The sequence below is a fragment of the Myiozetetes cayanensis genome, unplaced genomic scaffold (assembly GCF_022539395.1).
Source record: "Myiozetetes cayanensis isolate MyiCay16 unplaced genomic scaffold, myiCay2020 scf19, whole genome shotgun sequence".
In the NCBI taxonomy this organism is placed as follows: Eukaryota; Metazoa; Chordata; class Aves; order Passeriformes; family Tyrannidae; genus Myiozetetes; species Myiozetetes cayanensis.
Window position 1 is genome coordinate 7,896,463 of NW_026087400.1, and position 15,498 is coordinate 7,911,960.

Here is a 15,498-nt window from a genome sequence, read left to right on the forward strand (position 1 = left end):
GGTGCTACTGTGCTGGGTACAAGGGCTGAACCAGGACGTGTCGAGAGAAATAATAATACTGCAAGCTATGTCTCAGCATAATCTCTGCTGTCACGTGTCATGCCTTGCCTGCCATCAATCCATGTTACAAACCCAGAGGTCCAACCAGAGTTTACAGAATTAGCTCAGGTCAGCTTTTCACTTACCAGCAGTGATTTACAAAGAAGCTGAAAACAGTTGGGGGCGCTTATTTCTAGTCTCAACATATTTTGCTGTGAAAATGGCCAAACATGGGATCAGCTTAAGTTTAAGTTTTATGCTGATGTGTCATTTGCTTTAGAAGTTTGGGTACCCTGCAGTGTTAAATCAGGACTACAAGCTTTTCTGTCCAACATTGTTTTTTTAGTACTTGTTTCAACTGTATTGCTCTGAGTTCTTGATGTCAACAGCTACACTTTTTCATCCCTGGAAACTTGATGTTTCCAAGTTCTGTATCTGAAGACTACACTTCAGCACAGGTCAAAACAAGTACCCAGTATCTGTTGACATTTTATCTCCATCTTTCCCATATTTTTGGATCTGATACCTGGCTACTTCACACCTGAGCACATGTATCCATCCTGTTTTCTTTTAACCACCCCTGTCGTTACACAACTATGCCAGTTCTGTCTCCTCTTGCATCACCACCAGGCCACAACAGATTCGATTTTGAGAGACAAAAGACTTCAGAGAGCTCAGAACCCTATCTCTATCAGATAGTGCAGTCTGTGTAGCATTCAGATCCTGCACAGATAGGCAAGGCCAAACTTTCAAAGATGCTGATCTTACTTGCATATTTGCGACAGGTGTGGCGAAGTTGCTGATAACCACTAACCTGAGATATTGCTTGTTTTGGCTGGATCACCTTAATTGTCCTGCATATTTTGGTGTCTTGCTTGTTTTCTCATGAATCTGTTGTCCATCTCCATCCCAACCTTTCCTTTCCCAGAGGAGTATGCCAGAGGGAGTGTCTGATGATCCTCATCCACTGTAGCTCCAATTAACTGCTACACTCACCGTGCCCAGAGTTATTTTGCAAATTTTGAGCCATGTGTTAAGTTAGGTCAGAATTTTTTAACAGTGTTTGTGCCTCCAAAATGTGATACTACTTCCAAGAATGAGGAGAGGCACACATTTACACATGCACCACCTGTGAGTGAGTTTGGATTGTTTTTTAAGGAGAGGAAGTCCACTGTTTTCCCACAGCTAAGGCACACAGTCTGTTTCGCAGCAGAATTATTTTTCAAGGATGTTCTTCCTTTTCCTATTTTACAACCTCTGATTGCACATCCAGAGCTTTGGCTTCCTCTCCAAGCAGCTGCCTTGCCAAGGCATTTGAATTGTGAGTTGGAATTTCCAATGTTTGAAATTAGGAACTGGGCTAAAGCCATTCATCAAAGCCTTTGGGTAGTAGTGATTTGTAAGAACTATGGACTTGGAACAAACATGAGTTCAGTTTCTGTGGGTAAAAGAATCGAACCCAGCAAATATTCATATTGCTTGATGACTTTTAAGGGAGCATATAACACATAATGCCTGACAAACAGCTGAGACTAAGTCCTTCAAGAATGATCAAAATGCTCTTAAGGTATGTTGTGTCAATGGGGATCATGGATTTTATAGATCCACTGGAGAAACTACAGTCACATTCAAAGAGCTGCTGCAATTCTCCTCGACTGTTTCACTGAACACTTAAAATACCACTTCCCCCACCTCCTTTTTTTTTTTTTCCCTTAACACCCCCCCTCACTCTCCCCCTTCAAACTCCTCAGGTAATTAACTGGAAATGAGCCAGTTGCAGTATTGTCAAAGGTCTAACACCCATCAAACCCAGGAAACTCAGGCTCCTTGAGCGCTCCCCTGCTTAGCCTGTGCTGTTGTGCTGAAGGTATTACTGGGGTCTACAAAAAGTGCTCCATCATATATACTGTACCATATGTTCCCAAATACCAACACACAGCAGCATGACTTAGGGATAGGATTTCAGCCTTCATAATGAAGAGTCTTGCTTTTATGAGTTCGAGTCAGACCCTTAACGTTATTTTAACATAGATTTTGGTGTTTAATTATGTAATAAGATTTACTGCAGTCATCTAACAGATGTTGATTCAGGGTCAGTGTTTCTCATAAATTAGTTCTGAAAGGATTTGTTACTTCTGGGTCAGCAGATAGGTCCAGAGTGCAAAGAAAAAGGAGAAAAACAATAAACACTGAGTTGAAGGGTTTCTTGGGATTCTTTCTTCAGTTACATATCCACATATTTTCATGATCTTAATGACTATAGCCACAGGAATGTTTGCTTTAACACTAAAGATGGCTCAGGCCAAAACCCTATATCCCAACATCTGCAAAGCATGGGAAAGTTCAAACTTCGGGGCTCTTTATTTTATGACCCTGGCTGTTAATTTTTCATACTAATATGACACATTTTTTCTAGGGCTCTGCAGAGGAAATCACTGTGAACTCTAGCAGCACCCCAAAAAGTTTCATCTTCATGTGCTTGTTGTCAGACCTTGTGTAAAAAGTACATCTAAAGACCAGTGTTGGCTGATGTAGTTGTCATCACACACATACACTGAAAAGGTGCACCCACCTTCCTTTGGAAATTCAGCCTTCCCACATCTTTGGAAGCAAATCATATTGGTACATCCTACTGCTAACACCCTGCCTGTGGTGTTATCTGTAATACAACTAAAACCACACAGCATTATAGTCATTCTTCTGTAACTGTGGTAAAAGGAGCTATTCCATATGAGAGTGTTTTTCCCTCCCACCTATAATTTTGATGCAGACAAATTCCTTTGAGACTGAAATCACACTCTTAGTATCTTATTCTATTAGGAGCAGTTTAGAGGAAAGGGATTGAGGCACATTTAATAGTGTTGCTAGCACTTCCAGGCCAGTTTTAGCCTGCCAAATGTTTTACAGACACTGGTGAATATTCACAATATTCTCCCATGTCAGGGTATGAGACACTGAACAATCTCCCTGAGGCTTATGAGATGTTTTAGCTAGAGATGCAACCGCTCAACCTATAAAACCATTTGCTGAACTTAATCACCTTTGTCTTGGAAAGTTTAGAGGTTTCATACCTAAAAAACTCTCTAAGATGAATCCCAGCTATGACTAAGAGCTCTGAAGTATTTCCCTGAACAGCAATCACACAGTGGCAAACTGTGAGCCCTGGACTCCTCACAGAGGGGATGTGAGAGAGGAGGAAGAGTCCATGGCCAGCAGCTGAATCTTGGCCAGCAGAGCAATGCTGAACCTGCTCCATGCTTGGACATAGCCTGGTTCCCACAGCCTCCCCACGCTCTGTCCCTGAAACAGAGGAGATCCCCACGAGTGCTGATGTACATTTGTACTGTGCAGCACTGTAAATTTAAATAGCACTTTCCAGACTCAGGCTTGAAACTCCTCTTTTTCAGGAGTAATTCCCTTTAAGTCAATGGATTTACACAATGGATTTACTGCTGCCAGAAGAGAATCAGGCCTGTAGAAAGACAAGCATTCTTTGCCAAGGAAATCTCAGAGCTAACTACTTGAATTGTGCAGTCAAGCTGCAGAGAGGTCAAGTGGACAGACGACAGGACTGGGACATATAGGAAGTCTCTGGTTCAAACCTCAGCTCTTAAAATGTCATGCAGTGTGACCTTGGGCGAGTCAGTTCATCCCCTTATACCTCTGTTTCCCCCTTTTCCTTTGTCCAACTTGTCTATTTAATTTGGAATTTGTTCCAAGAAGGGTGATTTGCGTCATGTGTCGGGCTGGGGCACTGACACCTCTCCTCCCCCTTGCTGGAGGACTGTCTTGAAGCCTTTGTTTCCTCCCAGCACTGACCCCCTGCTTCCGTATCCACAAGCATGAGACCATCAGCTGTCCATCAGGAGACAGGCAGACCTGTCACTCGGAGGGATAACGCATCATTCCCACACTGTCCTGGGAGGATTCTGGCACTCCTTGTTATTTCACAGTCAGGGTTGGGAGGTGAAAGAAGGTCCTCACTTTGAACATTTGCCTCACAGCCCTGAGCACTAAAGATGGTTTAACATGAAAGCTCTGACCCTTCGGAGAGGAGCCGCGAGCCTGTGATGAATTCAGCTGGCACCAAAGCTGGGTGGCTGGCAAGGACTGGAATCTGTGTATATATGTGTGTGGGTATGTGCGTGTGCCTGTGTAATTTTCAGAAGCAGAGCAAGGCCAAGAACCTGCACTCCTGAAAAGCCCCATCTGTTTCTTTCAGCTCCTTCCCACAGCAGCTTGGTCGTTATCGGTGGCAAATGTCCAGAGTCACTTGTCAAGCACAAAGCTGCCAAAAATCATTAAAACACAGCAGTCTTCCGCACCCTGTACCAGCCAGCTGCAAAACTGTTTCAAAGGGATTCTGATAAACACATGTATGCTTATAATAGCCCAGATAAAGTAATGTATTTCCTACGTGCTTTAATGAACCGAGTGACAGCGTGAGATGCTGCAATCAGATATTCTTGCCCTTTTCTGTTGTGGCAACTCTCAAGCATGTTTGATGGCAAGAGGAAAGGGAACAAAGCAGGTGGCTAATGGGCTGTTTTCTGTTTCAGTGGAGCATGATAGAGAGTTTCACCATCAGCGCTGCCACTACCGAGAGTTCAGGTTTGACCTCTCCAGAATCCCAGAGGGGGAAGCGGTGACGGCTGCCGAGTTCCGGATATACAAGGATTACATCCGCGAACGCTTCGACAACGAAACGTTCCAGATTAGCGTCTACCAGGTCCTCCAGGAGCACCCGGGGAGGTGAGTGGGTGGCTTTGGCACCAGGTTTATACAGTGAAATCTCAGCACGCAGCTGCCATGTGTGGTGACACAGGGAGAGGTCCCTGTGAGCCTCCAGGTGCCCCAAGGAGCATTCCCGGCACTCTCACCCCTGGGAGCACTCCAGTAGCCGAGGAGCCAACAAGCCTGGCCATGTGCTGGTGCAGCAAAACATCATAAGCTCGGAGTATTTCAAGATTCCTGGAAGTCCTCCCCACTTCCTCCTACTGCTTATGGATCCTGAAGTGACAAAACCAAACACTTCCTTTCGAGTTGTAGCTTAATTGCTAGCCTTTATTATCAAAGGCATTCGAGATCCCTAATTAACAAAGACAGATGACACCATGCTTTTTATACTGACTGATTGTTTTGGATGTGCAAAACTACAAGATGAGCTATTAAATCCATTCTGAGCAATTATTAATGTATGCCAAGCTTCCTGACAAATCCTCCAGGGAACTTGAATAAGAACATATGTTCAATTTTCTCATCTGTTTTTAGTTCCAATTAATCAACGATCCCAAACCATTTATCCAAGGCACTTAGTTTCATTTGCACATATTTCTCTTACATACAAATCCTACCAAAAGTGAGATTGCATTTATTTACATGAAAAGTATTTACAGTCACATTCTAGTCAGAAGTTATTCTTTAGGACTACTAAATATGGGCTAATAATACTACAGTCCTAATTTAGGTTTATGAAAAGGGAAACACTAGGGATTTTAAAAGGGGAAAGTCCAAAAGAGTAAGAAAAAAAAGGTGTAATCAGGACTCTGGTTTTATAGTTTTATAAGCACTAATAAAAATGCAGGAAAAAAAATTGAAATATGACAGGAAACCTTATCAATGCTTTTTTAAATGGTGAGAATTTCTACTGGCTTTGCTGTATGGTAAAAATATTTAACCACTGGTGTGTTTTCTTCCACATCTGACATTCTAATTTTATAGCTTAAAACTCACAGTTCTCCTGGCATTTCTAGCGACACAATTATTTACAGGGTTTGGGGAATGTGCTAAAATGAATCTATTTTTATCAAACAGCAACAATTCAAACTAAACATTTTAACCAGGTTTTCCTTAAAGAAGAAGGCAACAAGTCACAACTGTGCACAGGACCCATTAGGTGTCCTGCTTACCATAAGCATTTCAGTTTGTTCTCTTTTAAGCCCTTCCAGAAGTAGAAGCCTCCCTATGCTGTATTTCTTAAATAGGTTATTTACAAGCCTGCAGGAATAACTTTTCATTCTTGGGAAGAGCAGAAACAATACATATGTTGGCAGAGGAAGAGGCACTAACCAGTGTGCCAGGGTATTAGGGAATGCCAGAAACCTGTTCTTGGAGTAAATGACCTTCCTCACCAGATGCCAGGGAAGTTTTCACTCAGATCCTAAAGTGTGAGGTAGGTGCCCACTAGGAATCTTACTGACAGAGTCAGGATGATATTTAGTATCTTAATTTTGCCATGGTACATCCACAGGTTGGTTACAACTCTGTTGATGGAGAATAGCAAGGTACCACTGGGAACAGTTGTGTGGAGCAGCAAGAGTTTCTGCAAACTGTCTTCTCCACAAATTCTTATTCCTAAAGGACAAAGAAAATGTATGCAAAGTGCAGGCATATACATGAACCACTGGCTGGAAGAGGTGAGGAATCTTGCTAATTATACAGATGTTCCAGCCACAAGATGAGATGCAATTTTACTGCATCATATTTACCACAGGAACACTATTTTTAATGAGTGTTCGTGCATATTCCCCTTTTGCATACATTTTGGCACAGGCTATGGCGAGTTTTGAACAGTATGTCCTGAAAAAATATTCCTGTTGGTTTGGATGGACCAAAGGTAAAAATATTGTCACTAACATTTGTAAAAATATTTGCTCTTTTTCTGCATTTTTCCACTGACATTTTCCACCCGGCTCTGTCACAGACCAGTCATCCAAGTCAGTGTGTCATTGGGCAAGTGGAGAAAGAAAACAAACTCTCTCCAGTGTTGATCAAAAAACACCCATTCACTTTGATGCTTCCTTGGCTGTTTGTCTCATCCCGAGCCGGCTGGAAAGTCAGACCCATCTGACGTTGTTAGCAACAAGAGCAAAACAAAGCCAAACCCTCCCCCCCACGCAGGCAGGGAAACATTTGCTCGCCTTTGGCTTTGTGGATCCCTCTCCCTGGAGCTCCACAGGTACAGTGGCCAGCAGAAAACCAAACAGGTCCCCCTCTTTCCCCCAGGAGATTGCTGGAATTGCCCTTAGAAACACGCGGGATTCTCCAAGCCTGTGCTGCTCCTGTTGCAGTGGCCCAAGGCACAGCAGCTCCTGCCAGGCTCCCCAGGGGCAGCTCAGCATCGTGTCACACACAGCAGAGAGCAGGACACCTTCTAGGGCCACAGAACAGCACAGGGTGCAGCTGGAAAGCCCAGGCTGAGGCTGACTAGGGATACTTTCCTTTGAATGTGAAGAGACCACGGGATATTGTGAAGGCTGGATTTTCAGTTAAGCCACAGATGAGCCTCCAGTTTGGGGTGTGATGGTGCCCTTGGTTCAAATAAACCATAGGTATGAGCAGTTCAATAGTTAATGACTTTACAAGTTCAGACAGGTTGGTATCTAACCAGCAACATCTCTTGTCTGCACTTTGTTGTCAGGGGATAATGCAGGCATAGGTCTTTCCAGGCTAACAGATGCACTCCCAGCAGACAATTCCTGAAATCCTTCCCCTCAACAGTACCAATGTTCTGACAGAGGGCAGAAGCTCTCCCTCATCCACCTCAGTTGTGGGCAGACAGACACCTAACAACCCTGGCAGGAAAAATGAGAGCTCAGCCCAACCCTTTGCAGCAGATGAGATGCCACTCACTCAGACTAATAGAAATTGTATCTCTGTCAGACAGAAGATATTATTACAGGTGTTTGTAGGAAACCAGGCTAAATGACCAAATATTCTTTTTGGCCTTTCCAAATCTATGAATTCATTGCAAGACAAGCTCTTCAAACTGGCAACATTTTCCTCATAAAAAGGCATGTACAGCATTCTTTAGGCACACCAGCATCAGCTATTTACTTTAGGCAAACAAGTACATTCATGAACAAAAATGTTCCCAATATCATACACACTGTAAAAACAGCTGATGTTTTGACTAATATAACACGTCTCAAAGCTTTCGTGTGCATAGCTTGAAGTCCAGTGACTCAGGTCCAACTTATGTTTGGCCTTCATGGCTCACCCACCCAAAAGCCTGGGAAAGTGCTTTAGGAAGCCAGGAGTGGCTTTAGAAGGGTGCTGAGCAGCAGGACATCAAGTCCCTGTTGTGGTCACCAACCCTTTCAAGGGGCAGCTGGAGGTGGCCATGGAGGAGCCGGGTGCTGCTCCAGCCTCTGTCTCCTCCCTCCTGGAAAAGGAGGGCAAACAAAGCAGATCCCAGTGCTATGGAGCACACATCACAGGGCACAAGGTGTTGAAAGTAATTTATCTTGAGCACCTATGCAGGGTACGTGGCAAAATAAAGCTTACAGATGTGAGCCTGAGAGAAATGAACTTTGGTACTTTTACACTGGAGTCATGAAATAGTTTGTGAAGCACTTTGCAAAAGAAATATCCATTACCCTCAGAGTCTCCACCTCTGCAAGCAATGACCAAAGCAAGAATTTCAAAGGGATTTAAGTGCAGAAGAGACACACAGGTATGCAGGGGATTTCTAACAGCAGTTGAGCAGGTTGGATACGTAACTACTATTGTAGTTGGTAAGAACTGGCATATTTTCCAAAAGTACCTACATAGTTCTGGGAGAGCTTGTTAGTCAGGGCATCACCCTCGATTTATTAACCTGAAGCTGCAGAAAAAATGCAGGTTGTATAGCTGCCCTCAACATTAGAGCTCGATTCTGCCCTTCTGTCTGCACCTTCAGAAGCTGAAATACCTCATCCCAGAGTTGCATCTCCTATTTCATTGGACCCAGCACTCGCACTGCGGAGTGAATCCCAACCCCTTTGAAGTCGATGGGAGTTTTGTTACTGGAGAGAATAAAACCAGGTACTTGACCAGCCTTTGGTAATTGAAATGTAGTTGTTACATGTTCACTTTGTGGCCATTATGGATTTCACAGGCTTCAAAGGCAGTGAATGATTTGAATGCTCATGTTACCAGCCCTGCAGAAAAATCAGATCTCGCATGATGCATTCCTGGGTTTGACTTGCAGCTGGAATGCTTTAGCTTGTGCTTCAAACTACACCACTGCTGTGCCCAGATCAAACCTGAGCCCCTCTCCAGACCCCTTTTCCCATTCATTGGAGTCTGTTTGCATGTTGTGGGTTGAAATGTGTAATTCTAGTAACTAAGAAAGGCTTAGGCCCACCCAACCCATGAAGCAGATGTGCTTTTTTTTTTTTTTTGGAGCTTTTACAAGTACCAGTGTGATTGTTCTAGGGATGGTGCAGTACAGAAGGGAAGAGTTTGTTTAATGATGTGCCCCAGTGCTATGACAATATCTGCAACAGCATCTGGGAAGGTATTGACAATAGCTCTGATTATTTTTTTTTGGTGGCTTATCTGTAAGTCAGTTAATAACTGTGTACTGTATAATCTCTCAGCAAGTAGAAAGGGAACTTCAGCATGGAAACCCTGTAGTCTCCACGAGCAGAGCCGGATCCAGTTCTCTCCTTCAGACAATTCCTAAAAGCCACTGCAGCCTGCAAAACCTCTGACAAATCTTGAGCTTGCTAAGCAAGGCACAGCTCTTCACAGGCACTTGAGTAGCTGCAGGAGGCATTTTGCACACCCCAGTGAGTTCTTGCTCAGCTAAGTGATGCACTAATGAACAGTGATTCTATGCTGAACAGAATCAGCTTTATATGAAGTATCAGAGATATGTGTGTAACCTCAGTTCTCTCAGCACTGTTTTTACAAGAGGTTTCATGTTTAGGAAACATGTTGCATCTCAGTAACAAAGTTCCATTGCCACCTTTAATCAGCCTTTGAGACCCAGATCTCACCCTTCTCAAACACTGCGTAGGAAAGACAACACAGCTACTAAACACACACATAACAAAATTAAGAACCTGCTGAAATTTTAAAGTGAATTTAATTTTTCCCTAGATTCAACAGAATTTATCCAGATCTGTTTCACTACCAGTACAGTCAGCTTTCAGGCCAGTCCTTGGAAATCATCTCCAGCAAACCATATTCCTGCTGTGGACACCCCTTCACCCCACGGAGCCCCCGGGGGCACAAGGAGAGCTTTTATCAGCCCTCCTTGATGGAGAGGGAGCAGGAAGGACAAGCAGGGGATCCCAGGCACGGGGAAGGGAAGGTGTGGGAGGAGGGCTTGCATCAGGTCTGTGTACAGAGGGTGTTGCAAACGTGCCAGGGAGAGGCCCAGGGAGATCCTGGGGCCCTCTCAAAGTAGGAAAGTCTGAAAAATATTTTCCTAAGCTTGTCTTTGTACAGCTGCAGCTGACTTTAAGCAATGACACCAAGCAAACTGGAATCTGGATACTGCAGGTTTTTAATCCAAACAGATGTCTTCTAACCCTCCCAGGATGCTCTCTCTGCCTTCTCCTCCCTCCACCTGCTCAAACCTGGTCATAAATTGCCCAGCTCCCCATGCCAGCTCTGTCCTTGGGCTGCCTGTTGGAAAACTTGCACCATTCCTGTGACCCAAACAGCCCCTCTAGGGTTAGAATACCCAGCAAGAGGACAGGATTATGCTCCTGGCTTAGAGGCTGTGTTTTGCATGCTGAATCAATAAGACATTCAACATACCTATGCCTCAAGTGTTTCCCACTTTAAAACAGAAGCAGGTTGACCCTCTAATCGTAAAGCTGTTCAAAGTATTGCAAGATGTTACTGTGTGGTTATTGTTTAAAGCGCTGTTAGATCTGTAATTCCTCAAACTAGCAGGGATTTGAGCAGCACAGCTACTGGGCAGCCTCAGTGTGCTCTTTGCCTGGTGGATTACCTGACATGGGCAGGGGACTGCAGCACCTGCTGGCAGTGGCCCTGGCCTGGCTGCTGCCAGGGCATGGCCAGGTGAGCCAGGACTCCAAAGCTGCTCCCAACACAGAGTGCTGGCATGTCACAGAAATCACCTTGTATTGCAGTGCCATGAAAACTGCTGAGTTGCATTTGCTGCTGCTGCCTGTCCTTCTTCCCATTTATTTTTATCCCACTTGGAAGCAGTCATTAGTATTTACTACCACTTGTCAACCAGCAGCTTAAAATAACAGGGCTGATGAGAGGGGTATGGGGAAAGTGAGTGAAGAAAACAGACGCTAAAGCAGGGGCTGTTTGGCAAGAGAACTGTCCTAAAGCAGTGTAGACTTCACAGCATTATAGCCTATAAATACAGTTTCATCTCCTGTTCTCTTGCTATTGCATAATTGCCAACTCTCATGTTTTCACTGGGTCTTTCTTCCTAATGCATGTTTTCCTTGTGCCTCAAATCATCAAGGCAGGTGATTAGGGGAGATGGTGCACTTCTTATCTCTGGATACGTTTATAGTGTTTATGGCTTCAAACCAAACAGCATCCTAGAGACTGAAAAAGTACCCCAGCAAAAGGCAAAGAGCCCATACGTACTATTTTCATGAAGCTTCATGGTGGCTAATCTCTTATCTCACTGTGTTGCAACACGGTAACTCTTCTTTACTATTTCCTTTCAGCATACTCTACTCTTCTTTTCTGTATTTTGTCTTCCCTTATTTTTCCCCTCATCCCCACAGTCCCTGCTTCTTCCAGTCCTTTTCCCTTCCACCTGTGATCTCTTTTCTTAATCGCACTCCTGCCACCAGCCCTCCATAGCCCTTTGGCAGCTCCAGCCCTTCCACCTCTATAACTCCAGCTGCTTTCCAGACACGACCTCACATGCATCCTGCCCAGCCACCCTCACTTTGCAATGCTTGTTACTCACCCTTGGGTCCAGAAAACAAGTTCACTAAGGAAGTTTCACAGACCACATGGCAGTTATATGACCTGTAGACAAATTTTTGGGAGTGCTTTCTAATGGGAGATGACTCTCTTTTCTGGCATCTGCTGCCAGACACTACCAAAGCCATTAGCAGACAAGTGCCAACCTCCTGTCCTCATCTCAGACTCTACTGACAGCCTGATGCTTGAGAAAACTGAGCTGAAAGCCCCGCGTTTTATCATTGCTAAAAGCTCTGACACTCCCGCTGATGTCACTACTTTGAACGCTGAGCCATTTTGATGTGGTCTCAACAAAACATACTTGTGGTCTGGACCCAGACTTTGTAATTTGTGTAACTCTAATCTAGATATTAACATTTCCATGTCCCAGCTTAAATTTCTGTAAAAGGAGGATCATGTGCCTTTCCTATCTCTTGCTCTGGTAAAAGGCTCGGTACAGTTTCTTACATGCACTGAAGTTCTTAAATGAAAGAACTGACTGCAGGGCCAAGGAATCAAAGGGCTTTTCTGCCTCCTTGTTGCAGAGCCATTACTCACATTGCTCCAAGAATGCTCTATGAGTACAGTTGGTAGGTAAGATACCAGAGTGAGGTGTGCACCAGAAACTTTTTTTCTTTGTGCTTAGATCTTTATCTCAAAGCTAAAACCCAAACCAGCCACGTTACTTAGACTTAACTAGCACTATCTCCTGTGGCAAGTCATTAGATGTGAGCCCTCAGAGCAAATATTAAGTCTAAGCAGAATAACATTTCTTTGCTTTGTTTACCATGTCTTGTCCAACAATGATATCTCAAGGGCTTGCTGTCTATTAGCTGGTGATTTAATGCTCTTTGCCCTGTGTTTGGAGAGCAGGGCTTTCCACTTAAAGGGAAGCTGTTCTTTTTAAAAGAACAAGAGGTTTCATTTCATTGGAACAGGAGTCAAAATCTCAGGAACCTCTGCTTGCAACACCAGTCAGGTTTTGCATCCCATCCCTGACCACTGCTGGTGGGCCAGAGAGGAAAGTGGTAACCCAGGAGTGCTTGAACTTCTCCAAAGAGCATCTGACCTGGGGCTTTTTTGGGGTCCAAACGCTCCAAGTGTGTGTGTGGGAAGGACATTTCCCTTCAGTGGGTCCCTTTGATCTCTCTCACTTTGGGCTTCCCCTCCAGGCCTATTGTTTGCACATTGCTGTAACTACAGGAAAACAAATGCATTATACAATTTCCCAGACTGACTCACTCTGGTACTTGATGCCTCATGTTGTCTGGTTACCCTGATTGCATCATGTCAGCATGGGAAGCTTAAAGGCTGGTTTTTCTGAGTAATAATACTGCAGTTGAGCAGTAGCTAAAACCCCAAAAATTATCATTATTGCTACTATCATCAACCTGCAAACTACAAGGAGGAAAAAACCAAGCAAGCCAAGTCCCTATGAACTAAACCTTGTGTGAATCATGACTTCCAGTTGGGGGCCATGCTTAAATAGTGCAGTACATGAATATAAAAACTCTTTACTTCTGGAAACTTGGCCTCAGCCATTGGAACGGGCCATTCTGTACTACTCCCTCATCCCTGGCTCCTCTGGGATGTGTTTTGTTCAGTGTGTTGTAAACAGGGAAGGGTGGGAGGTGTCCACAGGGCTGTGTAATGCTCTGCGGGAACAGGGCCATTGCTTCTCGGTGGGGATGAAACCCCAGGAAATTTGTCCCCCCTGTTGAAGTTCAAGCATCTTGCACTCCTCTAACTAATGTGTCTATGGAGAGAGTGCATTATCCATATTATTTAACTTCAGTTTTCCTAAGGGCACCCAGCAAAGCTGACTGAGGTTTGAAGAGCAGCTCCCACCACCTGCACTGAGTCTCTCCATCTCTGCACCACAACCCCTTCCTGAGCCATCCACCTTGGCTACCCAAACACAGGGTCCCCTTTGTGGTAGCAAGGAAGTGTTGCAGCAAATTCAATTCTGATGAAGGGCTTCTTCCACAACCCAAAACTTTGCTTAAAAGAAAGCACTAATTGCACCCTGAGCAGCACTGGCTGTATCTGCACATTCAGGCGTGTGGTATCCGAAGGGATCCCGCTTTAGGGAGGAAACTCAGTCCTCCCCTTAGACATCCTGGGCCATGTGTTCACGTGCTTTGCATGAACCAATTTCAGAAATTTAATTTCATGTAAGCCATCAAGGACTCAGAGGCCGTGACACCCATTATCTCATGGAGGAAATGCATCATCTTATATTCTCTAGCTCACAAAGGTTGAAAGCAAAGCTAGATGGTAAAAGCATCACAAACCCCCCTCCATTTCTGTTTTGTGTGGAATCTCACAGGGAAAAGAATCACTAAAAGCTGTGACTCAAATGCCTCTATGCCAACAGCACTTCTCAGATTCATTTCTGATCACTTGATATTCCGTGCAAAGAAGAGGCACTGTGTAAACTAAGCTAAGTGTATGTATTTGCACTGACAAATCCATAGTGGCAAAACCCATAAGGATTTCTTTAAGCTTTGAGGACATGATTAAAGGGTTTTCCAAGGATAGTTCTTCATTCAAAAGGATATAATTACACTTCAACAAGTTACCATGTTTGTATGCTGTAGGTACAAAAGCAGCTCTTACAGGGCTTGTCCAGACACTTCCACTGTGTGTCTTTGTTCTTCTTGTAAAGTCTTTTTTACTGATGAACTGTACCACTACCCATTTTTTCACCTAAGTTTTATCTCTTTGTTAATTTCTGATAGCAGATTCTTTCCCTTACAGAACCTGTGCTTTTTCTAGTTTTAATTTTTCAAAAATTTGCCAGGAAATGTTTTGTAAATCCAAATTGATTTCACCCTTCAAATGCACAGAATCCTCTCTATTGTAGATCTTTCTTATTTTCTGGTATTAGTTCTTTACCTGGAGTAACTGAACAGTGACCTTTAGGAAAAAAAAAGCTATGAATTGAAAGAAAATTGTGACCCACAGCAGTGCAGCAGAGTCTCAATCAGTTATCTGTAACCTCAGACGAACAAATTAAAAAACCCATTACATATGTTAATATATGCACACCAGTGTTCCAGCTGGCTTGCACCAGTGCTACAATTATGCATAAAAGTTAGGAAATTATGTGTGGAAAGGCTAATGAGCAGCATTGTCTGCCCAATTACCAGGTTTACATATGCAAACAGTAATTTTGCAGATCTGTGCCTGGCAAGCCTTTTTTCTGAAGCTGCATCAGGAGCTCTAAGGTTGACTGGGACAGCAAAGTAACCCAAAGCCACCTCAAATCGGCTTCAACCCATTCTCCCTTTTTTGAAGAGAGGAGAAGCTTTATCTGAGGGGAAGATGTCACTGAAAGGATGACTCAAGATGCTGCCTAAAGCATGTATGTGGGTGCTTATAGAGACTCCAGTGGAAAGCCTGGGTGAATGGGAACTATGCTTCTTTTGTTTCAGGGATTCAGATTTGTTCCTGCTCGACTCTCGAACGATCTGGGCTGCAGAGGAAGGGTGGCTGGTGTTTGACATTACTGCAACCAGCAACCACTGGGTGGTGAATCCCCAACACAACCTCGGCCTGCAGCTCTCTGTGGAAGGCGTTGATGGTGAGTGTCAGACACCAACTGCAATCAGTGAGTCTCTGTCTCAGGTACCTGATTCCCAGCCAGGGGAAGCCCTAGGCATTCATCACTCTTTCCTTTGAACAGGATTTCATAAGAGTGTTTTTTCCTGGTTTTGCCTAAGGTGGAAATAATAGTTATAATAAAAAAATAGCCCCTAGACATACTTGAGGTTAAAGATG

At 44.0% G+C, this 15,498-nt stretch overlaps 1 protein-coding gene across 1 annotated transcript in view; it reads left to right on the forward strand.

Annotated features, from left to right (window-relative positions):
- BMP7 (bone morphogenetic protein 7) overlaps positions 1–15,498 on the forward strand; it is a 44,785-nt gene that overhangs the window by 19,583 nt on the left and 9,704 nt on the right. Inside the window, exons 2-3 of the mRNA XM_050313937.1 lie at positions 4,599–4,791; positions 15,153–15,301. Coding sequence (XP_050169894.1) covers positions 4,599–4,791; positions 15,153–15,301 — 342 coding nt within the window. The remainder of the gene's footprint in view (positions 1–4,598; positions 4,792–15,152; positions 15,302–15,498) is intronic.